Source organism: Syzygium oleosum, unplaced genomic scaffold (assembly GCF_021117445.2).
Source record: "Syzygium oleosum isolate NSW1041296 unplaced genomic scaffold, Sole_v2.1 Sole_v2.08, whole genome shotgun sequence".
In the NCBI taxonomy this organism is placed as follows: Eukaryota; Viridiplantae; Streptophyta; class Magnoliopsida; order Myrtales; family Myrtaceae; genus Syzygium; species Syzygium oleosum.
Genome location: NW_026607492.1, coordinates 6,462,812 through 6,488,591, shown reverse-complemented (window position 1 = coordinate 6,488,591; position 25,780 = coordinate 6,462,812). Strand labels below are relative to the sequence as shown.

At 41.3% G+C, this 25,780-nt stretch overlaps 4 protein-coding genes and 1 long non-coding RNA gene across 6 annotated transcripts; 3 read left to right on the top strand and 2 right to left on the bottom strand.

Annotated features, from left to right (window-relative positions):
- Positions 1 to 794: 794 nt before the first annotated feature.
- LOC130134676 (probable methyltransferase TCM_000336) lies at positions 795 to 24,180 on the bottom strand. 2 transcript variants are annotated; one of them, XR_008817066.1, is made up of 5 exons: positions 24,039 to 24,180; positions 23,510 to 23,926; positions 22,854 to 23,126; positions 21,980 to 22,421; positions 795 to 956 (listed from the first exon to the last, which is right to left on the bottom strand). XR_008817066.1 is itself a non-coding variant. In XM_056313794.1 (4 exons), the coding sequence occupies exons 1-4, from the start codon at positions 24,111 to 24,113 to the stop codon at positions 22,089 to 22,091; spliced, it is 1,098 nt and encodes a 365-aa protein (XP_056169769.1). In that variant the 5' UTR covers positions 24,114 to 24,180; the 3' UTR covers positions 21,802 to 22,088. The 2 variants fall into 2 exon arrangements, 1 of the variants encoding a protein (XP_056169769.1); XM_056313794.1 differs by lacking the exon at positions 795 to 956 and having other exon boundaries at positions 21,802 to 22,421.
- LOC130138763 (probable methyltransferase TCM_000336) lies at positions 977 to 24,179 on the bottom strand. Its single transcript, XM_056313793.1, has 5 exons — positions 24,099 to 24,179; positions 3,012 to 3,071; positions 2,501 to 2,917; positions 1,845 to 2,117; positions 977 to 1,416 (listed from the first exon to the last, which is right to left on the bottom strand). The coding sequence occupies exons 1-5, from the start codon at positions 24,111 to 24,113 to the stop codon at positions 1,084 to 1,086; spliced, it is 1,098 nt and encodes a 365-aa protein (XP_056169768.1). The 5' UTR covers positions 24,114 to 24,179; the 3' UTR covers positions 977 to 1,083.
- Positions 5,443 to 9,686, top strand: LOC130138762 (putative pentatricopeptide repeat-containing protein At3g47840). Its single transcript, XM_056313792.1, has 2 exons — positions 5,443 to 8,052; positions 8,767 to 9,686. The coding sequence occupies exon 1, from the start codon at positions 5,587 to 5,589 to the stop codon at positions 7,771 to 7,773; it is 2,187 nt and encodes a 728-aa protein (XP_056169767.1). The 5' UTR covers positions 5,443 to 5,586; the 3' UTR covers positions 7,774 to 8,052; positions 8,767 to 9,686.
- On the top strand, positions 12,958 to 13,954 carry LOC130138764 (uncharacterized). Its single transcript, XM_056313795.1, has one exon. It carries the CDS (start codon positions 13,023 to 13,025, stop codon positions 13,752 to 13,754), a length of 732 nt encoding a protein of 243 aa, XP_056169770.1. The 5' UTR covers positions 12,958 to 13,022; the 3' UTR covers positions 13,755 to 13,954.
- LOC130138765 (uncharacterized) lies at positions 23,729 to 25,065 on the top strand. The gene is made up of 2 exons (XR_008817067.1): positions 23,729 to 23,869; positions 24,489 to 25,065. It is a non-coding gene; the product is annotated as an uncharacterized LOC130138765 (long non-coding RNA).
- The last annotated feature ends 715 nt before the right edge of the window (positions 25,066 to 25,780 follow it).

The following is a 25,780-nucleotide window of genomic DNA, read 5'->3' as shown; positions in this document are numbered from 1 at the left end:
ATTGGAGGACAATATTTAGATGAAGACGATTGATCGTGGGATGGAGGGTAAATTGAGCAAGAAGCTTTAAACGTAGTTCCTCATGTTTAGCTTATAAATTAAATTGTGCAGTAATTTACACTTGTTTAGCAGTGCTCTTTTAAAATGACAGTAACTTATAAAGTTAATTGCTCCGTGTAACTTGAATGGTAAAAGCACTAATTAAATGCAAAATATACGAATATAATCTTTGAATTGGCATAATAACTTTAGTATTACCATTCTATATTACCATTATAAATTATATATATAGAATGATCTTAAGGTTTTCTAATCTTGATCTTGCTTACCTATTGCAACACATTTCTTGAAAAATGCTACAAATAGAGAAAATTCATTTAGTTATCTGAGAAGTTAAATTGTAGAAGTCTGAGATTGCAAATTGTATTTATCAAGAAAGTTGACCTGACTTCTGTGATAAGCAGGAACCTGAACAGGTCTTTGAGGAAATTAGTGTTATTTTATGGGTGCATTTGGTTGGAACGCAACCGATCAGCCTTCTGCTAACTGTCAAACTTTCAAAAGTGCAATCAACCGATCGAGAGTGGAAGATGCAGTAAGTTTTGCTAATTGGGTTCTGAACAGGTCTTTGAGGAAATAAGTTTTGCTAATTAGTGTTATTAACAGATGCATCTGTGATTGACTGAACCTTTGTGACGCTGGAGAAGAAGTTTGTGCTGTGGTGAGTTTTGGGTTATGAGATCTTCATTCAACTTGCACAAAAAAAGGGGAAGAAGAAGGGAATGCAAAAGAGCTGAAGAAAAATAGAGAGTGAGATTTCATGCACATGCAATTGGAGCTTCATGAGATTCCTAAATTCCTGATGCAAGAGTACTGGGCAGTGAGTGAGTACAGCAGAAAGCACAAAACAATAACTAGTTCCTAGATTCTGGGTCTCTTATGCTACCAGATGATTCCTCGATCCGGGTCTACGGACTACATGCTTTCGCAGATGACTGGATTCTATTGGAACGCTGCGAGATTGACAGCTGCGATGGACCCGATCTGTCGAGGCGAGTGTTTGCCCGCGTTACTGAAGCGCAGTCATAATTTTGTGAGTGCCAAAAGGAAAGTGACAGGCCTGATCTCTTCTCTGGCCGCTTCTTCATCTAAGATTCTTGCGTAGTTCTCAAATAGGCCGTCCAGAATCCCTTCACCAAAGTGGTGAGAGATCATGGACTCCTGGATGGCCCTGACAGTGGTTGCCACCGCCTTTCCGTAGCTCACACCATCTCTCTCTTCCCTCTCAAGATCGAACGTCTCGAAGCGGTCCAATCGGAACAACCCCTCTCTCTCGATCTCGCGCTCCATTTCATCCTCGGAAGGTGCGTAGAAGTGCACATCATAGGAATCCAGCTTCTCCTCTTCCACTTCTCCCTGAAAGAATCAAGAAACAATTGAATTTGTCGAGACACAAATCACAACCGAGTACAATTTTTAATTATAGACATTCTTTTTCTAAACTTTTAACTAATAGAATACGGGCAAAAACATTTGTATACATATTACTCAAGATAAGTCCGATATTACACATGACAGCACAGGATGTGGACGTAAGCACGTCATACAGACAACAAGAGGCGGGAAAAGCGGATGGCGTAACGAGAACAACAGACATCGAAAAGAAAATCAAAAGGAGCATTAGAATTCGATCCAGTGACTTGTGCTCTGGCACCATGTTAGACTAAACCATTCTTTCCAAAAAGTTTAAGCCATTAGAAAACGGGCGCACAATTTTATTCATACCGTAGTACTTGACGTTAAAATAGAAAAGAGCTTGAAGATGCCTTAGGAATTGAGGTTACCTTTGCAACTAACATGGAGAGGCTTCTTGAGAGGAGCTCCCAGAAGAAAGAGTTGCCTCTATCAACATGGTGGGGGCCCCTTCTGCCGAGCAAGATCAGCACCATTCTGCCTCCAGACACCAGCTCTTCAGATCTCAAGTGGAGGAATGATGTGAAGTCCTCTTGGAACTGCCGCAAGTACGCCTCGGCTACACAGGGAGGGCTGGACTCAGAGATGTAGATGGTGCCCTTGTTGATTGGTTCTCTGTTCTCATCACAGAGTGCCGGAGGGACCTGAAAAAAGGACATGTGAGTTGGGCAGTTTGATCCGATGATAAGATGTTTTTTCGTCATTTGCAGATAGTAAGTTAAGCACATCATGCCTTTATTATCCTAAAAATGCCACTTAGAAGCAATAAGCGATACAATTTGGGCTACCAAACCCATAAGTGTGCCCTTTTCTTTCTCGGTCGGTGGTCCTTTTCATCCTTTTTCATTGGCATAATTCTTCCACTTACTGGTACGAAAAATGGGACTCAGCTCAATCAAGATGTTATGCTATAAAATTCAAGATTCTCCTTGAAATGGTATCAAAATGGGTGTAGTGACAAGTGAGGCTCTCACCGGTGACCCGAACAGGGCTAAAAAAAGTGAGGGAGAGGATAGTATCTTGTTACCCTTGAGAGCCAGTGCAAACTGTAGGATGAATAGACAAAGTGCAAGCACTTGTTGGGAAAAAGCCTCCCATAAAAGGACCCTGGATGAGCTGCCATGTACAGAGGAGGATGACAAAGCCCACCCTCTCTCCTTCTTGCCTCTCTGAGCTCCCTGTGGAAATCTGGCAAGGCCTTGAAGATGGAGTTGAAGTCATTGGTGGGGAGGTCGTTGAGGTAGACCCTGAACTCTGGGGTTGGACTCGTGACCCTTTGGCTTGTCCCTTGCACTGCCTCAATCACATCCCTGATGATGGACAGGGTGTTGGGTCCCGAGGAACACCCCAAGTCAGCTATTCCAATGCTCTCTGGCATGAGACTCAGGTACACTTGTTGCACTGCCTCCATGGTTATGCTCTTCACCATATCAGATGCCTTCTTCTGTGGAGAGAGAGAGAGAGAGAGAGAGTTACTGAAGTGAATAAAATCAAATCGTGAGGCATGAAAAAAATGTCCTATTTTGAGAGAGAGAGACCTGAAGCGAAGAGTTCTTGGCATAGCTAGTGTTGCCAACACCTCCTGTCATGTGAAAGACCTTCTCCACATCCAACTTGTTGGTCTGATCGGACGGTGGGCGATCCAATTGGATATGGCGGTGCGACTCATCCTGAAGAACTAGTGCATATGCGCGTGCAACACTAGGTAATGGATCCATTAGTAAAATCTGACTAATAACATTAGCGTACCTCGGATTGAGACCCATGAGAAATTGAAACAATCGTCGATTCTCTTGTTGTTTGGTAATGATAGAATGAGTTGAACAAGAGCATTGCGGTAACGGATCCAAATTATTCAATTCATCCCAGTAACTTCGCAAGTTGTTGAAGTACTTGATCACGGCATCGTCATGTTGTGCAAGGGTGCATATCTTTTGCTTAAGATGAAAAACCCTAGGACCATTCGATGGCGAAAAACGTTCGCGGAGATCGGCCCAAACATCCGCAACTGACTCTGTGTAGAGAACCGTTGGCACCAAATCTGGATGGATGGATTTAAGAATCCAAGATAGAATCATATTGTTAACACGAATCCATGACGCATAGGCAGGATCGGCTGCGGCTGGTTTTTTGATTTCTCCAGTAACAAATACCATCTTGTTCTTGGCGGAAAGGGCAATCTCCATGGCACGAGACCAATTGTTGTAATTATCACCCGTAAAGACCATGCCGACGAGATTAGATCCAGGGTTATCAGAAGGATGCATAAAATAAGGGCCGTTCTGCTCATGTGCAGGAGCGATGGCTGAAGAGGTTTGAGAATTGTCTACCATGGCGACTTGTGGCGACCGATGAGGAGGAACGTCAGGACCAAGGCAGCAACGATGGCGAATCAGCGAGGATGCAGCAAATTGCAGATAGGTTCGCGGGAGGCAAAGATCAACACTGGCAAACAAGATCTCAAGAATTTTGACGAGAAAGCAAAACCATACCGCTGGACGAAAGCAAAGATGACACTGAGAAATCAAACCACGCCGGCGAATCAATCGATTTGACCGAATCAGAGGAGGACTAGATATTGCTTAAGGGACGTGAGAGACGAGCTTCGAGGATCACTGCTCTGATACCATGTAGAGTTTGGGCAAACGTTGCTTTCATTGATGAAACAATTTACAATATATATACATAGGGTTTAGGGCTAAAAACAATACAATGACAATTATGCCCTTTAGTATAAACCTAATCTACCAATATTTCCTGATTCAATGATCGCCGATCCCCTGAAAACCTGATCCTCGGAGATATCCTGCCATCGATGGCCACATACTGCACTGCATTGTGACAACCTATAAACATGATCACTTCAACCGGTCGTCGACATCGACCAATCTCTCTTTCATTTGTTGTTGACGGTTTTCATGGGCCAAATTTGCTTGGGCTGTGCTTCGGCCTCTCAGCTTTTCCTTCCTTTTTAGTAGATGACAGGTCGTATATGATAAGGGCCTCCTTCTCTTCGTCGTCATTTGTAGTAGACCTATCAAAATAGATTATAAAGTTATTTTTTTTTAATTTACATATAATAGGCTAAATTATTATATGAATTAGTTATATTCTATAAATGAGTAATAAATATGTTTAGGCCTCGTTTGATTTAGCTTTCCCAAGGGGCTTTCGGCCTCGAAAGCCCATTGGGAAAATGTTAGGCGTTTGGCAAGTATTCCCAATGAGCTTTCGGCCAAAAGCCAACATTTGGCAAATGTTGAACCTAATTTTTTTTCTTTCCAAATTACCCTCACTTATTCTTTAATATTCTAGTTTTGACCTTATTGTTACTGTTCATCTTCTTCACGAAAGGGCGGCCGGTGAGGGTGACCAGTGAGGGCGGCCGACGACACCGGATCTGGCCGGCAAGGGGCCGGTGAGGTCGCCTAGAGTCGCACGACCTAGGCGGCCATCACCAGATCTTGCTCACCGACGATGGCTCGACCTCGAGCGATGGCTGCTGGCGCCAGATCTAGCTCGCCGGTGACCGTAGCCCTTCTCCGGCTCCAACGAAGGGTAACTTTTTTTTTTAATAAAAAAAGGGTCCTAAAGCCTTTTGCAAAAAAAAAAAAACCAAACACTACTTGGCCCAAAGTAGCTTCAAAAAGAATTTTTTACCAAACGCTATTTGCATTTCCCTAAGGAGTTTTAACCTAAAGGTTTTTGCATTCCCCCAAGGCTTATTTGCAAAGTTGAACTAAACGAGCCCTTACAATGGTAAAGCCCAACATAATATGAGTGCTAAATGGAATTATAACTTACTTAGATCTAACCCACCTCTATAACTCTTTTTTCATTCTTTCTCGCCCTCACTCGATTTCACGCTTGCTCCCTCCGCACTCTAAACTCAAACTGAGTATGAATTTTTCTAAATTTGATTAAATATGAAAGTACCCGAATATGTATCGGGTTAAATGTATCTTTTAGGACCACCCGTTTGACGGGTCTATTTGTCGGTCACGTTACGTCTTGTCACTGTTTTCTGGATTCCATACAAGAGCTCCATGGCTTGATCAACATAGGTCGCACCACTTGCGACTTCAATCTTAGGACCCAGTAAAACGTAAGGGAATGAAAAACTTCCGACTCGATGGGGTCACGTGGCTGTGCCTGTATAGGACGATGATGAGCTCGCTAGGCAGGCCTCGCGTTTGGAGGATGTTTTCGAGCTCGAGCATGCCATGCGCTGATCACGGACGTGTCCTGTTCCAAGGGACGATGCCGGATCACTTTGCCACTGCTGAGTCCGATGTGGCGGGTCGTCCGAGCATGCCCGAGGTTAACTCGCGATTGAAGGAGCTGGTGAAACTCGGTCAGTTGAGCGATGCTCGCAGGATGTTCGACGATATGCCTCGCCGGGACGAGATTTCGTGGACCACGATGATTTCCGGATATGTCGCTGCCATAAAAGCCGGCGAGGCTCTGGGCTTGTTCTTGACTATGTGGGTTGCGCCGGGGCTCAAGATGGACCCTTTCATCCTCAGTCTCGCGCTCAAGGCCTGTGGACTCGCCGTGAATCTGAAACTTGGCGAGTCATTACATGGGTATGCTGTGAAATCGGGACTAAAGAACTCCGTTTTTGTGGGTAGTACCCTTTTGGACATGTATACTAAAACGGGCAGAACCGAGCTAGGTTGTTGGGTCTTCGATGAGATGCCGCTGAGAAATGTCGTTTCTTGGACCGCCATCATCACCGGACTAGTTCGTAGTGGTAATTGTAGGGAGGGGTTGTCGTACTTCTCCAAAATGTGGAGATCGAAGGTGCAATGTGATACATATACATTTGCCATTGCGCTGAAGGCATGTGCTGATTTGGGTGCTTTGGACCAGGGGAGGGAGATACACACTCACACTGTAAAGAAAGGATTCGATGAAACCTCATTTGTTGCCAATACCCTCGCGACAATGTATAACAAGTGTGGAAAGTTGGATTATGGATTGCGATTGTTTGAAAGGATGCCAACGCGAGATGTGGTTTCTTGGACCACAATAATTACTACATACATTCAGATGCGTCAGGAGGAATCTGCCATCAGAGCTTTTCTAAAGATGCGAGAATCAGATGCTAGCCCTAATGCATACACATTTGCTGCAGTTATATCTGGTTGTGCCAATCTCACCAAAATTGACTGGGGCGAACAATTGCATGCCCATGTTCTATGCATAGGTCTTTTCAGTTCTCTTTCTGTGGCAAACTCCGTTATGACAATGTACTCCAAGTGTGGACAGTTGACTTCGGCTTCAATTGTTTTTAATGAAATGACAATGAGGGATGTGGTTTCATGGAGCACATTGATCGCGGGGTATTCAAATGGAGGATGCGGTGAGGATGCTTTTGAGCTTCTATCACTAATGAGAAGAGAAGGACCAAAGCCAACTGAGTTTGCTCTTGCTAGCATCCTGAGTGTGTGTGGAAATATGGCTATCCTTGATTCAGGAAAGCAGCTGCATGCTCATGTCCTGCTGATTGGTTTAGAACATACGTCTATGATACAAAGTGCTCTAATTAACATGTATGGCAAATGCGGGAGTGTAAAAGAAGCATCACGAATCTTTGATGTGGCAACAAACAATGATGTCGTGTCTTGGACGGCAATGATAAATGGATATGCTGAACATGGATACAGCCATGAAGCAATTGATTTATTTGAGAAACTGCCTGCAGTGGGCTTGAGACCGGACCCTATCAGCTACATTGGTGTTCTTACGGCCTGTAGCCATGCCGGGCTGGTTGATCTTGCATTTCGTTATTTTGATACAATGAGCGTGAAGCACCAGATCATTCCTACAAAGGAACACTATGGCTGCATGATTGATCTCCTTTGTCGTGCTGGTCGCCTAATTGAGGCAGAGAACATTATCAAAATCATGCCATTCAAACGGGATGATGTTGTTTGGTCAACTTTGTTGAGAGCATGCAGAGTCCATGGTGATGTTGACCGTGGAAGGTGCGCTGCTGAGCACATTCTTGAGATCGATCCACATTGTGCTGGAACTCACATTACGCTGGCTAACATATATTCTGCCCAAGGGAGATGGAGGGAAGCGGCAGATATAAGGAAGACGATGAAGTCTAAGGGAGTAATTAAGGAGCCTGGATGGTCCTGGATCAAGGTGAAAGATCGTGTATCTACATTTGTAGCTGGTGACAGGACTCATCTAGAATGTGAAGAAATATACAATAATTTGGATTTCTTGAGTCTGGGTGAAATTGATGTCAATGATGTGGATATATTTCTGGATGATGTTGGAGATTGAGGAAGCAATGCTTGATCTTTCATTACAGTTGAGGTCAGCTCTATTAATTTTGACTGGCTAGATCTTGTGACGACACAGATATGTGGGGAAACCATTGCTGGTCATGAGCAACAACTGACAACGGCGTGGAATATGCTAGTTGTCCTTTGTGAAAGAATCATTTTGGAGCCTATCTCAAAGTTCGAAGCAGTATGAGGTCATCAAATCGTCCACTACTCAAAAGTCTCCTAAGCATACTGCAGGGCTTTTGGTTTTCGGGAGGGGATTGCTCTCTCAAAGGTGAGCCCCTACAGCGTGAGAAGATAACTTTTTTCCCCTTTGTCGCATACTAATTATGCTGGAGATTTGTCACATAGTATTCCGGTTTCCACATCAGTGGACGGTAAGAGTTTAAGCACATTGACGATTCATAGGTTACTTAGTGCTGAGATTGTGATCTTCGTTCCAGGATTCCTCTCGGTAAACTAAGGTTTGGAAGTTTGAAGCAGGATGATGGTCTTTCAGACTTAAGGGATTATAGGGATTTTTTCTTTTCTCAACTGGGTTGATTCTATTAAATGGAATTGACATAGGATCACGTTTTCTGAGGAAGCTCATGATAACGAGTGATTGAGACACTTTTTTTGAAGTGTTTTTTTTTCCAATTGAGTTTTGAGGAATAACTTTATGAAGGTTGGCTGTAGAAGTTGTGGATATTTCGTAATTTAAAGGGAGGCACTTTTTCTTTCTTTTTGATATTCAGATGTTCTAATCATAAAAAGGCTGAAAAGGCATTATTTTTCTTTACTAGATCGTTGTAAGAGAGGGTCTGTATTATTGATAATTTTCCAGGATGGATCTGTTTCTGCATTATTTTCACCTTTAAACTCTATTGGACTTTTATTTGCTATACAACTTGCCGGGGAAAAACAAAGTTTACAAAAGCTGTGCTGGAACTTGATGTTCTTGGATTATGGTGAAGGACTGTGTGTCCACATTTGTGGCTGGTGACAGATCTCATTTACAAAGTGAACAACTATGCAACGTTCTGAATTTTTTTGGGAGAAACTAGTCTTGAGGATGCGGCTTCCTTCATGAATGATGTTGAGGACTTAAACGGAGCATCCTTTCACTGTTCCATTTTGATGGGCTCTTTACCAGTATTTTTAGTTACCAGAGTTGGCAGCAGAAAAGGCGCGACAGGAAAAGCTGATTTTGCCCAATATGTCTAAAGCAACAGGTATGTGGAGGTTGCATTTTGCTTGGTTGCCTTGTTGCTGGAAGAATGGATGATTTACGAATTGATGCATGATATGACGTTTACACTGCATGGTTCCAATCAAATTGCAGCTTGAAAAATCCGTTGGTTACTCCAGGTAGACAGTTTTCCCATCTTCTCCCGTACTGGCTTAATAGACTTGGTGTCAAATTCTCCATACATATGCTTTCTGTTTGTAGCAGTAGAAATATGGATAAATTCACCTTCATAAAGTAAAGACAGTTCCTTTATAGTCTTTAACCATAGTCAAGCTCAACTGCATTTGCTAATTATAAATACTATCATTCTTTCCTCTTCTCTGCTTTACAATTCTCGAGCATTTAGTAATTACATTCTTCAGGAGGAATTTAAACAATGAAGCATTTTGAATTGCCTCTTCTCTAGCTATTTTCATATGCCAAGCTCGATTATTTGTCCAGGTAGAAGCAGGTGATGGTTTTGGGGAACCAGAGGAATACATTTTATGCTGAGTGGAACCGCTGCTTATGCCAGTGGCTTCAATACCTATTGGTTGATGTACACAGCTTCTGACCCTTCAGATGTATAAAAATGCAGCTGCATTCGTGAAGCTTCAAGCCATGGCCTCACTGTTGCAAGAACATGGGCTTTCACTGATGGTGGTTACAGACCTTTACAACACTCTTCCGGTTCCTAATATGAATAAATGTTTTCAGGTAATTCACTGTCAGAGTATTTTGTGAGGAAATTTTACGTCATTGAATCTCTTACAATATTTCTAAGCACGGGATACTGATTTATTTCTTCCATGTTCAAAAGGATTGGGTGAAAAATGAAATAATATGAGAAAAAGAGAACTTCTGTACCTTTTCGAACTAAAAGTTCACTCCATTTTGATTAAGTTTAGTATATAGTGAGAATGGTAAACTAAATAACTCTGCGATTTGAAGCAGTTGGGAAATTTTTTTTATCGTGTTTCTAGTCGAGGAAGCAGCCTTTCTGAAAAATCACGGTAAGGGTGCATACGTAACCCTCTCCCCATTTCCTGAGAACCTATGCATCGGGACGTGCCAAGCAGTCTTATGATAGTAGAGTTTTGCTTTGTTTCTGTTTGCTGATTATTTCGCTCTTGAACACTGGCTCAACACACGCACTCAAGATGCCCAGCACATCCTCAGGAAGCCATCAGCTTCCTGACCGAGTTCAGTCAATCGTGGAGGGATCCTGGTTTCAGCACTCACCCGAAAGATCAGCTCGTCAACGCAGTACGCTATCAAGCTTTGGCTCCAAGAGACAGAGCGGTCGCAGGAAGCTCACTCTGGCAACTTTTAATTGAAAGCCTTGTCTCTATTACGAGCCAGTTATGAAATCATCCTGAGCCAGAGCCCGTCAACTGCAAGTTTCATCGCATATCAGACCCACAAGTTGTATCAGATCTGTAAGATTTCAGCGAGGATGATAAACATTGAGGACTTGAAAAGAGCACAGGCTGCATGTAGCATGGGAAGGCGCGTTGGGAGCTGTAAACGGTGGGTTTTTATGTGGAAAGCTATAGGGTTTCCATGTAAATATAAAGAGTTAACGACAGTAAATACCTTGAGAAGAGGTATCCTCTCTCTCTCTGATTAGCTGCTTGTTGACCCTTAGGCTAGCTGCAAATAGTATGAATGGATGATGTTTATGAGTTTCTGCTCTTGTGGACGTTTCCAAAATCTGTCAGCTGTTTGCTATGAAGCTGTTTGCACTTTTGCAGTTTCACATTGATTTATTGCTATACAAGACCAATTTTGAAATGTTGCTTGTTTCGAACCCTCATTTCAACAAATCTCGTCAAGGGGAAAAAGGGGAAAGGCTCCGAAAGTTGCTTTTCAACTTTTCATCCTATTCATTCAGTGCAGGACTTTAATGTCCACACCATCCTATACGAACCAGGTACTTAGTCTGTACATACAGAACGCACTGTTCTCTAATTCAAACTGTCATTCAAAACGCCGGAGCATTTGAGGGGCCTCGCAGCAAAGGTAAAAAGGTCATATTTGAAAAGGAATATCTACATTACGAAGGGATGGATGCAATTCGAAACCGAGGGAATCTGAACTACAAATGCCATTATCTCGCTAGTGAAATCTGTTCTAAAGAACACATGATGTGGGAAATACCCATTTGATGCTCTTCAATTCTTTTTCTTTATGAACTAAAGAAGCTACTATTATTGAAAAGGCCACATCACAATCAGAGGGCATCAATTTTTCCTTCAAAAGCTCCACAGTGCTAATTCATGTGCAACTTATTCCCCTCCTCTTCTGGTCCATTTGCCTCTCTGCATACAGGATGGATTCTCTTTGAAACGTACGAGATGTCAATCTCACCTTTAAGTGTAGTGAACCAGCACCAGGTAATCAAATGAATTCTAGGATTAGGAAAGACACAGATCAAGATGCGATGAGAGTCACATAAACCAAATCTCTCTCTCTAGTGTACCTTCACAAAGCTTTCCATGTATTCTCTATACTGTCTTTACAGGCAAGAAAGCGGGCATTCGCGTTATCTCCTTTCGAAAAAGCTCACTGCTTCGAATCAGCAAATCACTCTCTCGAAAAGGGTCTCGTCGGGCTGCAGATCAAGCAAAATCGGTTTTCATCTCCATCATTGCTTGAATCAAGGGCGACTCTCTTTCTGTTTGTTTTTTTATGCATTGACTGTGTGTTTAGGATTCCACAGCTGCAATGTTTTCCACCACTAGAGCCTTCGCCCCCCTTTTTAACCCTTTTTGCTTCAGTGTGGCTCTGCTTTTCTCCTCTCCTCCCTCTGCTTTTGAGATAAGTTAATCTATACAAGGCATGCGAATGCAAAGTATTTTTTTTGAAACATTTCACCTGAAAGAGAGGGGAATAAAGCGGAAGATGCAAGATTTATGGGGGGGGGGGGGGGGAAATGGAGCCCATCCACACATCTTTTTCTGGCCTAGTGGGAACTTAGGGGGAGATTTGCACACTCCATGCCCTCGTTTGCATAGTGGATAATGGATGGCTCATGAATGCTTTGCCCCTCTTTGTAACAAGGATTCTCTTTTGGTTCTTCATGTTTTTTTCTCTTTTTTTCTTTCCCTTTTGATGTCATGAGGAGGACAAGGATGAGACTTGAAATCCCATATGAGAGGCGGAAGCTCTTGCGGTGCCTGCGACCCTGTTGACATGTCGAGTCGTATCGGTTCTGTGTTGGGCAATTTTTGGATTTCAGTTGAGAAATACGAGACTACAACCTCGCGAATGATGAGGGACGCATAATTTATATTCCTTAATTATTAACGGGCGCATGCATTATCGAGAAAAGTTAGCTTTGCTGATATCATGATGCTAAGCTCTTTTGTCGATTGATTTTATATGGTTCGATGATCGTGACGATTCAAGCAATAGTTTTCAAAAAGTCTCACATGGGCACGGTACATGTGAGTCTAACGTACGCATCTTCCCGATTCGATATTTGTTCGAGCACACGTCCTAATTTTACCATCTAAGAAGGGAAAAGAAAAAAAGGAAAGTAAAAAAAAGAGAAAATGACACAAATGGTCCCCGAACTTTGGCCTAATGTGCAATATGATTCATGAACTTTTAATGTGGTCAATGTGGTCCTTGAATTATAGCTTGATATGTAATGTGATCCATGAAATTTTAATGCAGTGTTCATATGAAAATGTACAATGCTGTCTTTGAACTTGAATTAATGGAAGGACAACATTGAATATTTTCGCGTAGTTCAGACACTAAATCGAACATATATCAAAAGTTCAAAAATCATATCGAACAAATTAAAAATTCAGGAACTGTACCGTACATTGAAAAAAAATTTATGAATTATAATTTTGTCATTATCTCAAAAAAAAATTGCAAGAAAAAGAAGATAGATAATATCATTAGTCTATGTATGACTTCGACACGCCTATAAAAGAGCATCACCTTCTCCCGCAGAGACAAAAGAAAGGCCAAAAATCTTCGCTTCCAAGCTTCCCCTTCTCTCTCTCTCGCCGGAATCCATGGAGCCCGCCGGCTCCGGCGGCAAGCCGGAGAAGCAGACGACCGCGCTCTCCAGCTACTTCCGCTTCAATGTGGTGCTGACGGCCTTCCGACTGCTCGAGCTCGGGTTGGCTCTCTTCTTCCTCCTCCGCGTCTCCACCCGCGTCCCGTTCGCCGTGCGGCTCTCCTGCGAGTACTCCTTCCTCCTCCTCGGCTTCGTCGCCCGTCCGCTGTTCGTCTTCGCCCTCTGCAACGCCATCATCGTCGCCCTCCTGGCCAAGCCCGGCGGGTCCTTCGCCCGCGGGCATGCCGGCGGCGGCGGCGGCGGCGCGGTCGAGGAGCTGTACGAGGAGATCGTCAAGATCAGCGAGAGCCGGGCCAGGCCCGTGCTCCCGCCGACTCGTGAGGCGGAGGAGGTCGTGTACGAGGACAAGGCGATCATCAGCGAAGTCGGCACGGCCGCCCGAGCTCGAGGCGGTGGCGGCGGGGGCGCCGTCGGTCTCGAGGAAGAGGCCGCAGCGGCGGCGGACGAGGACGAGGAGGACGACGAGGAGGAGTGCTGCCGCGGCGGCCACCGGCCTCCGGAGGCGGAGAAGAGGCCGAGGGCGGCGGGATCCTGCTGCGGCGGCGGCGGCGGAGATGAGGAGATGAGCAACGAGGAGTTCCAGCGGGCGATCGAGGCGTTCATCACGAAGCAGCTGAGGTTCCGGCGGGAGGAGACGTTGGCCATCGTGCTCCCGGAGCCGCGCTGATCCCGGGCGCCAAAAACCGATTTCAAATTTTCTGTTGCGCACAGTGTAGAGAGAGAGAGAGAGAGAGAGAGAGAGAGAGAAGGCAGGAGGAAGAAGTCTCTGGAATCGGGGATTTCTCGTTTTTCTTTTCAGTTGAATGCCCCGCGTGTACAGTCAAAGATCAGAGCTTGCTGATGAGTTTCAAGATTTGCTCAGTTCCTCTCTCTCGTCTTTGAATTTTTTTTTCTACTTTTTTAGAAGCATACGATTCTCTCTTTCTCTCTTTTTCTTTTGTCTTCCCATTTTCTGATGGATTACGGTATAATTTTTTAGGGTTAACATCACGAAAAACTCTAAATTAGTACATCTATAGTAGTTTTATCCCAAATTAATTTTTTTGATCACAAAAAAACTCTAAACTGGTATATCTGTGACAATTTTACCCTGTGTTAGTTTCTGTTAAATTTTACTGTTAAATTGCTTTGTTAAATGGCACGCGGTAATTGATGGATATACCAGTTTTGGGATTTACCTTCCATCTATCATAGGTGTACTAGCTTATGATTTTTTTTTTGTATTAATCCAATTTAACTGAAATTAATAGAGGGTAAATTTATCACAAATGTACAAGTTCAAGGTAATTTTTAGTAAAAATATTAGTTTAGGGTAAAATTATTATAAGTATATCAATTTGAAATTTTTGACGGTCCAAAAATTAAATTTTAAATGAATTTATTACACGCGTACCAGTTTTGGATTTTCCGTAATATTAGCAAAAATGAATTTAAATTGGTAAATTTTTTGTTCCCGGGCACATTTTTGCAAAAATTTGTGTCCAGAAACAGTTTTGGAAGAGAAACAAGAAGTAAAAAAAAATTGCTTCTTGTTTCTCAGCACAATTTTGAGAATGAGTTCTTTTTCTTCTTTTTCTTTTCTTCTTTGTGTTGTTCTTCCCCGGGCTGTGGCCGGTTGCCGGCGACCGGCCATAGATCAGGGCCGACGAGGGCATCACGGCCCTCGCCGGCGAGGGTGAGGGCTAGACCCTCGCCGTAGATCATGGCGAGGTCGACTTCGCTATGGGTCGCGACGGCAAGGCCGAGCCTCGCCGTCGCGACCCACGGTGAGGTCGGCCTCGCCGTTGATACCCACAACGAAGCCGACCTCGCCGTCGCGACCGACGGCGAGGCTCGGCCTTGCCTGATCTGGGCAAGGTCGACGGCGAGGGAGGCGGCCAGGGCCGCGACACCCTGGCCTGTGCCGGCGACCGGCCATGGCCAAAGAAGAGAAGGGTAGAAAGAAAAAAAAAAGAAAAAAATATTAAACAATTTAAAATATTATTAAAATATTATTAATAAAAAGAAATTTTGTGTAGTTACCAGACGTATTTCTGCTCTTTTCTATCCCAGGAATAGAAATTTTGGACAGTTACCAAACGCCTTCAAATGCTCAGAAATTGTTTTCGGGCACAGAATAAAAAAGAATCATTTCTGAGTAGAAATAGTTCCCGGGCACAGAATGATTGTCATGCGCACCCTAAGTTTCCTGACTTTCGAACCGCGACGCTAGGTTTTTTTTTCGTTTTTTTTTTTGGTTTTGGGTACCCATGACTTCGCTCGTTGATCGCTTGAGTGTCGTAGTTCTTAAATAGCGTTGGTTTCAGCGCCGCGGCTTTTCGAACGATCCTCTTGATGGACATAACTTTTAAAGAAGAAAGAAAAACATTAGCCGCGACTGTGAGTGCCGTAAATCTTTTATTGTGATGTCGGGGTTTTTCAATGCTCGATTGATCGATTGAAATAAGCAATGGCTCACCTAGAGGTGAGCAAAAAGAACTGCCCAAATCGGTTACGGGCGGTTCTCGGTTCCGTAAAATTGGAATCGGGAAATTTTGGCTTGGTTCCGGGTGTGGAACTTGGACCAGCTTGACTGAATCAAATTTTTTTAGTGATTACATTTACTTATGCATGTGTGTAAGATGACAAGAACAAATCAAAACGCAATAGTATTTGCTCATTCCAATCAAATTTTGTCACAAATTGAAAAATTCTCTGTGAAACCTATAATGTTACACGTAACTCACTGAATATGCCGCCGGTCCCGTCGGCCCACTCGAGAATTGGTCCGGTTATCTATTTCAGGATGGGAACCGGATCGCTCGGGTACCAATCATCCTTAATGACATCAAAGCAAGCGTTTGTACAAAATTATGGCACGGTTTTCTTTTCCCAATAGGACGAGTGGAGTAAATTCGTTCGTCTAAATAAGAAATTATTTGCATTGGGATGGTACGAAGAGCTTTTTTACACTATAAATTTAAGTTTTTTTTTTCTTTTTTGCCCTAAACCCTCCATAGGTAGTAGCCAATGCAAGTTTCGTTTCTGCATTTAATTCCTAGTGGGTCGTTTGTAGATGTCGACCAATTTGTCATTATGCATTTGCTACATTGAACAACAATTATTTGTGAGGCTAACATGTAGCATCCCTAGCTCTGTCTCGTCTCTTCACCGCATATACATACAAAAGCACATTTTCACATTACCCACCATATCATTTATCTAACTCGTTAAGTTACTCAAGTTAAATGGACTTAACGATAAGACTTGATTGCATCAATTTAATAAGTTTTAAGATTTAATTACATTTTTTAAAAATTTTAAAACTCAATTGTATTTTCATGACAAGTTTTAAGACTTTTAGTGTACTTATCCCTATTATCAAATACAATACATATCTTGTACCGCATTTCATCTAGAAAAAGAATAAATTATGTGGAAATAACTCTCTCTATAGTAGTGGCATGCGATTAATTAATGTAAATTAATTGATTATATGTAAAATATTGTGAGAAATGTACTTAAAGCATGCAGTACAAGAGAAGTTTCCTCTAATGGTGTGCCCAAGGCGGAATCATTAATCTTGTCCTTGGGCTAGGGCTTCTTTTGAATGATTAGGACTAAAATCGAGATATCATTTTTGGGTTAGGGCAAGAATCAATCATGATCAAAAGTCTAAGAAACACTCCTATTGCTCTATCCCGTCGATATGATGGGTTAATCTTTTACAACGAGCCCTAGAGAAAATAGCATGAGAAAAGCCATGAACTTTTTATGAGCATCAGGACAAAAGTTACAAAAAAACCCTAAATTATACCTATCGCAGCACATTTATCCTAAATTTTTTTGTATGATACAAAAAAATCCAATTATGGACTCGTGTGACACATTTCCCTCCGTCAAAATTCTTTCAATGAGAACCGTCATAAAGTCGCCTACATGGACACTGGAAAGCGTTGATACGACGCCCACGTGATTTAAGTGAGAAACATGACGCCATTTGGACTGAAAAACCATCCAACGAAACCTTGATCTGAAAAATCGTCCGACGTAAATGTGTCACGTACAGACAAGTTTGGGATTTTTTTATTATGATAAATATGTCACACTGAACATAATTTAAGATGTTTTGTGATTTTTTCCCTCGACATTAAGACCTCTATTAATTAATTATTTTTTGTCATTAATGTGCACTTTGATCTGTCTTCAGCTGAAAGCAACTCGAACAAAAAGTCACTTTTGCCTTTTCCATCTTCGAACGGAGCAGATTCTTCGAGAATTAATTAATTTTTTTTTGATTGCTTGATTATAATAAGAGTGCCAAACTTCTTTAGCATGTTAATGGCACTTTTCTTGCTCTTTTGTCACTAACATTGGGGCGTAATCATTACTTCCACCATAGATAAATTGCGGGTCAGGCCGATTATTTTGTTTAATGAGGGATTCTTATATATTTCTTCCCCACTTGCTTCTTCTTTTTATTTTTTTATTATATGTGTATTTTATCATTTTGTTGCTACAGGGAGAAATTTTTTTAACATATTTCACATATTGTAATTAGCTTTCTCCATTAATAGGATTTTTTTAACGACTAAAAAAAGAAATCTCCTATCTTGTCTTGTGTGATTTACCGAGTTCTTCGAGGAGATTTCGAGATATACTTAAGGGTAATATCGCTAGGGGTCTCTATAATCTTGTTCAGAATTCAAAATTATTCGTGGGTAATTTTTAGTGAAGAAATTGTTCATGTACTTTTCCGAAAAGTTACTACATTCTGTAGTCTTTGTAAGAGGGGGATAGTAATTCATGCGAGAATTGGTCGGGGGTCTCTAGAAAGCCCATTTGTACACTGTCGGATGTTCCATTTTTCTATTACTCGGGGTTACAAGGGTAAATTGATACAATATAGACTTCTGGTAAAATGCCCACTCGTAATGTAGGGGAACACATTAGATATTTACCTAAACTAGTAGATCCTTGAACAAATCCCACGTTAGCCCCAAGACATGGTCACTATTGTCGTTCCTTAACTTAATTCTGACTTTATTTATTGGCTCCCATATCTGTATAAATAGAATAGCCCATTTCTATGGAATGGTAAAGGGCAGTGAAAGAACTTTGCTGGGCCGACATTGACACTGTGAAAACAATATCCTTAACTTAGGGTATAAGAGGATTAATGGAGATCCGGTATTTTCTAAATCCTTATATAAGGAATTACAAAAGAAATGCCACCGAGCCACTTTTTATTAACATAATGACACCAAGCCCTGCTTGAACCAAAATACGTTATTGCTATGGGAGCATGTACAATTACTATAGTTTATTATTTAATTTAATATTTAATAAAATTTGGATTAGTTAATATTTGGATTACTTAATATAAATATAATTCAATAGAATTTCTATAATTTGATAGAATTTTAGAATGGAATCCTTTTGTCGAATTGCTAGCACGTACAGCTAAATATCTAGTTGGACAAAAAGAGAACAATACATGTCGATTTCCTATATGCTAATCTCACTTATGATGCTATTAGGGGTGCCCAACTGATATTAGGGATGTCAAAAAGAAAATCCACAAGTTCGAAAATCTAGTCCGACCCAGTATATTAAAAATCGTACCATTGGCTATAATAGACTTAGGAGTGAGCAATCCAAGTTCCATATAGAACTTAGAACTTACCCGTTGAAATAAATTTCTCATTTCTTGGAATCTGGAACTTACCCTGTCACAGGTTCCATGGTCAGTTCCAGGGTCTACTCATGTTCCACCTGTATTATTAATTGAACGATTATAGTGAATCATCACCTTTAATGACCAGCACTTACTGCTACAATTTACTAACCACAACTTATATTTAGACACACAGAAAATATAAAAAAAAATAACAAAGTAAAAATCTCAATCATAAAGTGGAACCTGAAACCACAAATATGAGCTTCTAGATTATACACTCATCACTAGACGTCATGAAATACTGTAGGATCATGCGAAGACATAGATCAAGAAAAATACAAAAACTCGTTATAGGTTCCAGGTTCCACCTACCTTAGAACTTGAAACCTACTCGTCGAAACAAGTTACCCTGTTTTTGGAACCTGGAACCTACCCTGCATATCTTAGAATCTAGAGCTGGATAGGTTCCCACGGATCCGGTTATCAGGTTTTACTCTGGAACTATGCTCACCCCTAAATAGACTAGCCTATAGTATGCAGTTCAACCGGTTCAACCTAAACCGTTTAAATTAGTAAGTTCACTTTTATATGCACGAAGATAATCTCGATGGACATAAATCTTCTCAGAGATGCGGATTTACCGATGTAAAAGTTGAGAATTTGAGCATTTCGTTCATCCTTTTCTTGAAGTTCAACTTTTGCTTCTAGGAGACAGGACGGGGTGCTTCAACGGCTGGTTGAACGGCTTGGAGCGTGCTATGATAGGTTAAGGTTCGAATCTCTCCTTTCTCAATTAATCGTTTTAGATTTTCAATTGTGCAGATCCGATTGAATTCGACATCGGTTAGACCGGCTTGACAGTTGATCCGGGTTAAAACTGATTTTTGACGTGTTTGATGTTTTAGAGGTACAATAAATATCGAATCATCGAGAAATGATATGGTAATATGGGTAGAATTTGAAAAAAAAGGGTCGAAATACTGGTTTGACGCTCTAGCATATGATAATATGAACCAGATCGAGTGACGAACCGGTATTTGATTGAACCGGCCCGGTTGATCCGATTTAAAAAAAAAAAATGCTCTGGCTGGGACTGATTCTTTTCAAGCTTGGAAAGGCATGGTCGGACTTTGGGCCTTCTCATATTTTTTTCTTGGGCAAGTCCAGGCCATTGATGATGAGTAGGTTGTGCTTAAAAAGCTCGAACCAGTTCGAAGTATTTTAAAAACTGAAAATGGTATGAATAGAAAAAATTATCTAGACACGATAATAAAATCACAAACAATTTGAAATACGCCATTAAATACCAAATGATCGAGCCACAATATGTTAATAGTATGGATTGAATATGAAAAAGTGGGCCAAAATTGGTATTTGACTAGTTTGATGTTGAGACATTATGGTAATAGGAACCAGATTGAACGACCAACCGGTTTTTGGTCAAATCGGCCAGTTTGGTCCGATTTAAAAATTGGGTCTACCCTAAACTGATTTTTGCAAGCCTAGAAAGGCTTTGTTGGGATTTGGACTTTTTTTTTTGTAATTTTTTCCTGGGCGAGTCGAAGATATTAATCATGTGTAGCTTAGGCCGAAAAAGGATTAGACCGGCTCGAAATATTGCAAAAAATTAGAAAAAGAATCTAATAATTAAAAAAATATAAATAGGAAAATTCAAAAAAGGATTTTTTTTTTATCTAAACACCATGATAAAGCCATAAACAAGTTGAGATACACAACTAAACATCAAATAATCGATAAATCATATGGGAAATAATTCGGGGCGAATTTGAACGTTTTGGATGTAAATTTGGAGATGTAATGAAGAGGGTTATCTTAATGATGTGGTAATTGGATGTTTGGCTTGGAATCTTGTAACCAAATTAGGGATTTTTTTAGGAAGGTAGAGAGCAAACCTTGACATATTCAATCATGTTGAAAATTAAAAAGTTGTTCCACATGCAAGAGCAACATGAGGTCTCAAATCCAAATCCACCAATCATGCGAAATCCAATCATTGCTATTTTATTAGGGATAAGTGCATGGAAGTTCTAAAATTGTCATGAAAATGCAATTATGTGACTGAATCAATTTGACAAGTTTTATAATTTGATTGCACTTTTTGAAAGTTTTTAGACTCAACTGGACTTTGGTAATAAGTTTTAGGACTTAATTGTACTTTTTGAAAATTTTAGAACTCAATTATACTTTCGTGAAAAATTTTAGGAAGCACTTATCCCGTTTGATTAATTTAATTCATTGCAGGACAATATTTAGATGAAGACGATCGATCGTGGGATGGAGGGTAAATTGATGCTCTCAGCAAGAAGCTTTAAACGTAGTTCCTCATGTTTAGCTTCTAAATTAAATTGTGCAGTAATTTACATTTGTTTAGCAGTGCTCGTTTTAAAATGACAGTAACTTATAAAGTTAATTGCTCCGTGTAACTTGAATGGTAAAAGCACTAATTAAATGCAAAATATACGGAATAATCTTTGAATTGGCATAATAACTTTAGTATTACCATTCTATATTACCATTATAAATTATATATATAGAATGATCTTAAGGTTTTCTAATCATGATCTTGCTTACCTATTGCAACACATTTCTTGAAAAAAGCTACAAATAGAGAAAATTCATTTAGTTATCTGAGAAGCTAAATTGTAGAAGTCTGAGATTGCAAATTGTATTTATCAAGAAAGTTGACCTGACTTCTGTGATAAGCAGGAACCTGAACAGGTCTTTGAGGAAATTAGTGTTATTTTATGGTGCATTTGGTTGGAACGCAACCGATCAGCCTTCTGCTAACTGTCAAACTTTCAAAAGTGCAATCAACCGATCGAGAGTGGAAGATGCAGTAAGTTTTGCTAATTGGGTTCTGAACAGGTCTTTGAGGAAATTAGGTTTGCTAATTAGTGTTATTAACAGATGCATCTGTGATTGACTGAACCTTTGTGACGCTGGAGAAGAAGTTCGCGCTGTGGTGAGTTTTGGGTTATGAGATCTTCATTCAACTTGCACAAAAAAAGGGAAGAAGAAAGGAATGCAAAAGAGCTGAAGAAAAATAGAGAGTGAGATTTCATGCACACGCAATTGGAGCTTCATGAGATTCCTAAATTCCTGATGCAAGAGTACTGGGTAGTGATGGAGTACAGCAGAAAGCACAAAACAATAACTAGTTCCTAGATTCTGGGTCTCTTATGCTACCAGACGATTCCTCGATCCGGGTCTACAGACTACATGCTTTCGCAGATGACTGGATTCTATTGGAACGGCGTGATTGACGGCTGCGATGGACCCGATCTGTCGAGGCGAGTGTTTGCCTGCGTTACTGAAGCGCAGTCATAATTTTGTGAGTGCCAAAAGGAAAGTGACAGGCCTGATCTCTTCTCTGGCCGCTTCTTCATCTAAGATTCTTGCGTAGTTCTCAAATAAGCAGTCCAGAATCCCTTCACCAAAGTGGTGAGAGATCATGGACTCCTGGATGGCCCTGACAGTGGTTGCCACCGCTGTTCCGTAGCTCACACCATCTCTCTCGTCCCTCTCAAGTTCGAACGTCTCGAAGCGGTCCAATCGGAACAACCCCTCTCTCTCGATCTCGCGCTCCATTTCATCCTCGGAAGGTGCGTAGAAGTGCACATCATAGGAATCTAGCTTCTCCTCTTCCACTTCTCCCTGAAAGAATCAAGAAACAATTGGATTTGTCGAGACACAAATCACAACCGAGTACAATTTTTAATTATAGACACATATTCTTTTTCTAAACTTTTAACTAATAGAATACGGGCAAAAATATTTGTATACATATTACTCAAGATAAGTCCGATATTACACATGACAGCACAGGATGTGGACGTAAGCACGTCATACAGACAACAAGAGGCGGGAAAAGCGGATGGCGTAACGAGAACAACAGACATCGAAAAGAAAATCAAAAGGAGCATTAGAATTCGATCTAGTGACTTGTGCTCTGGCACCATGTTAGACTAAACCATTCTTTCCAAAAAGTTTAAGCCATTAGAAAACGGGCGCACAAGTTTATTCATACCGTAGTACTTGACGTTCAAATAGAAAAGAGCTTGAAGATGCCTTAGGAATTGAGGTTACCTTTGCAACTAACATGGAGACGCTTCTTGAGAGGAGCTCCCAGAAGAAAGAGTTGCCTCTATCAACATGGTGGGGGCCCCTTCTGCCGAGCAAGATCAGCACCATTCTGCCTCCAGACACCAGCTCTTCAGATCTCAAGTGGAGGAATGATGTGAAGTCCTCTTGGAACTGCCGCAAGTACGCCTCGGCTACACAGGGAGGGCTGGACTCAGAGATGTAGATGGTGCCCCTGTTGATTGGTTCTCTGTTCTCATCACAGAGTGCCGGAGGGACCTGAAAAAAGGACATGTGAGTTGGGCAGTTTGATCCGATGATAAGATGTTTTTTCGTCATTTGCAGATGGTCAGTCAAGTACATCATGCCTTTATTATCCTAAAAATGCCACTTAGAAGCAATAAGCGATACAATTTGGGCTACCAAACCCGTAAGTGTGTCCTTTTCTTTCTCGGTCGGTGGTCCTTTTCATCCTTATTCATTGGCATAATTCTTCCACTTACTGGTACAAAAAATGGGACTCAGCTCAATCAAGATGTTATGCTATAAAATTCAAGATTCTCCTTGAAATGGTATCAAAATGGGTGTAGTGACAAGTGAGGCTCTCACCAGTGACCCGAACAGGGCTAAAAAAAGTGAGGGAGAGGATAGTATCTTGTTACCCTTGAGAGCCAGTGCAAACTGTAGGATGAATAGACAAAGTGCAAGCACTTGTTGGGAAAAAGCCTCCCATAAAAGGACCCAGGATGAGCTGCCATGTACAGAGGAGGATGACAAAGCCCACCCTCTCTCCTTCTTGCCTCTCTGAGCTCTCTGTGGAAATCTGGCAAGGCCTTGAAGATGGAGTTGAAGTCATTGGTGGGGAGGTCGTTGAGGTAGACCCTGAACTCTGGGGTTGGACTCGTGACCCTTTGGCTTGTCCCTTGCACTGCCTCAATCACATCCCTGATGATGGACAGGGTGTTGGGTCCTGAGGAACACCCCAAGTCAGCTATTCCAATGCTCTCTGGCATGAGACTCAGGTACACTTGTTGCACTGCCTCCATGGTTATGCTCTTCACCATATCAGCTGCCTTCTTCTGTGGAGAGAGAGAGAGAGAGAGAGAGAGAGAGAGAGAGAGAGAGTTACTGAAGTGAATAAAATCAAATCGTGAGGCATGAAAAAAATGTCCTATTTTGAGAGAGAGAGACCTGAAGCGAAGAGTTCTTAGCATAGCTAGTGTTGCCAACACCTCCTGTCATGTGAAAGACCTTCTCCACATCCATGATCTGGTTGGGCAACAAAACAAAGAATAAGTTCCCTCTCTTTGATTATTTGCAGAGAGCTTGAAGAATATATGGTGTCTTATGCACTTGCTCTCTTTACAGAGACAGAGAGAGTAGTCACAATGATGCAGCCCCCTCACTTTTTTTAAATATATTTATTTGGTTATCATGGTAGTTCAAGATGCATTTAAACTCTCGTGTCATGATGATTGTCAATGATGATAATAACTTTGTGGCAGGGGACCTCGAATGTGCCCTCTCTCTGATTCTTAAGAATGGACCCTGTAAAATTAATGCTCCATTAGCGGGCAGCTCAAAACACTTTTGTTACCATGATTAATGCATGACTTTGCTTTCGTGGGCTTCTTTTTTCAGTTGTCAGTTTGGTTTGAGAAAGGAGAAACTCTGTCCTAGTGAAGATCCAACGAGATTCTAAAAGCTTGGGGGACATGTCGGCTGGCTCCGTGGACAAAGTTGTCATCTTTAGCATTGATTCCCGTAGATGTCAGTGAGGATACCGCGTATCTTCTCCATCACAGGAATAAGCTTAATCTTAAGAGTATCGCAAAGCATTCAATTAGAAAATTCGAGCCAGTAGAGTTTAGGAGAGTCTGTGCAAGGTCGATTAGATTGTTTTAGAGCATGCGCGTGGACCTTTCGGGTCCGGGAAACTTGTCGTGTCCAAATTTGTTACATACTCAAATGAGGGGAAGAAAAAAGCAATATAATTTGGTGTCTAATCTAAAAGCAGAGCATGAAGCTAGCGCATGCAGAGAACCAGTGCATTATCGCACATTATCTTCCTTTTGACCCTATCGCCAAAACTCTGTGGCGTCTGAACAGTGCCATTCACTACTGGCCCGAAGGAGAGTCTGGCACAATTGAACTTTGTCCAATCTTCTTCTTTTGACTTGAGGCCATCGGCCAAAAGAGGTGGTGGTGCGTTCAATTAGTTCCGAAGCAAATGGTTCCTGTCTTGTACTGAAATAGGAGATCTCATCATTGTTCCCACTCAGTGTAGGGATGCTATCTTTTGAGTCCATCAAATCAGGGGTTACTTTGGCATGGGGAAAAGAATCTAACTCGGTCGAGAGGGAGTGACTCACTGTCAACACAACAAAAAAAAATTGACAAACTTTTGATTATAATCAATAAGCAACAGACTTAGTCAGTAATAATAAAGTTTGACGAACAATTGAAATCATCAATGAAAAAACTAGTCGATAATTTGAAGAGTATTGACAACTCTCGCCAAGGAACTCATCGGTAGTGGGCAATTGTCACAAAAACGTATCTGTTGGGTAGTTATGTTTATCATCACTATTTTAGGATTTTGACTTCTTGAAAACAAATATTTTTGTAACTTCCTGTAACCGCAAGTAGGATTAAGAAATTTTTTGTTTCGAAGATTGGATTGGAAGTTATCTTTTCAAATTCATAACTACTTGTAACCGTCAATTGTGGGCTATAATAACCGTATTGTACTCTTTGTAAAACCCCCAATCAATCACACAACTTAATGTTCTTTGCAAATTTATCTTGATATTTACTTTTTCGCAATTTAAATGGCTCGCTTCGATTGTCTCCAATCTTTGTATCTTTAAATCTCTTGTCATTTAAATATTCTGTCCAAAATCAACAAAAGACCCTTCATATCCTTTGTCCAT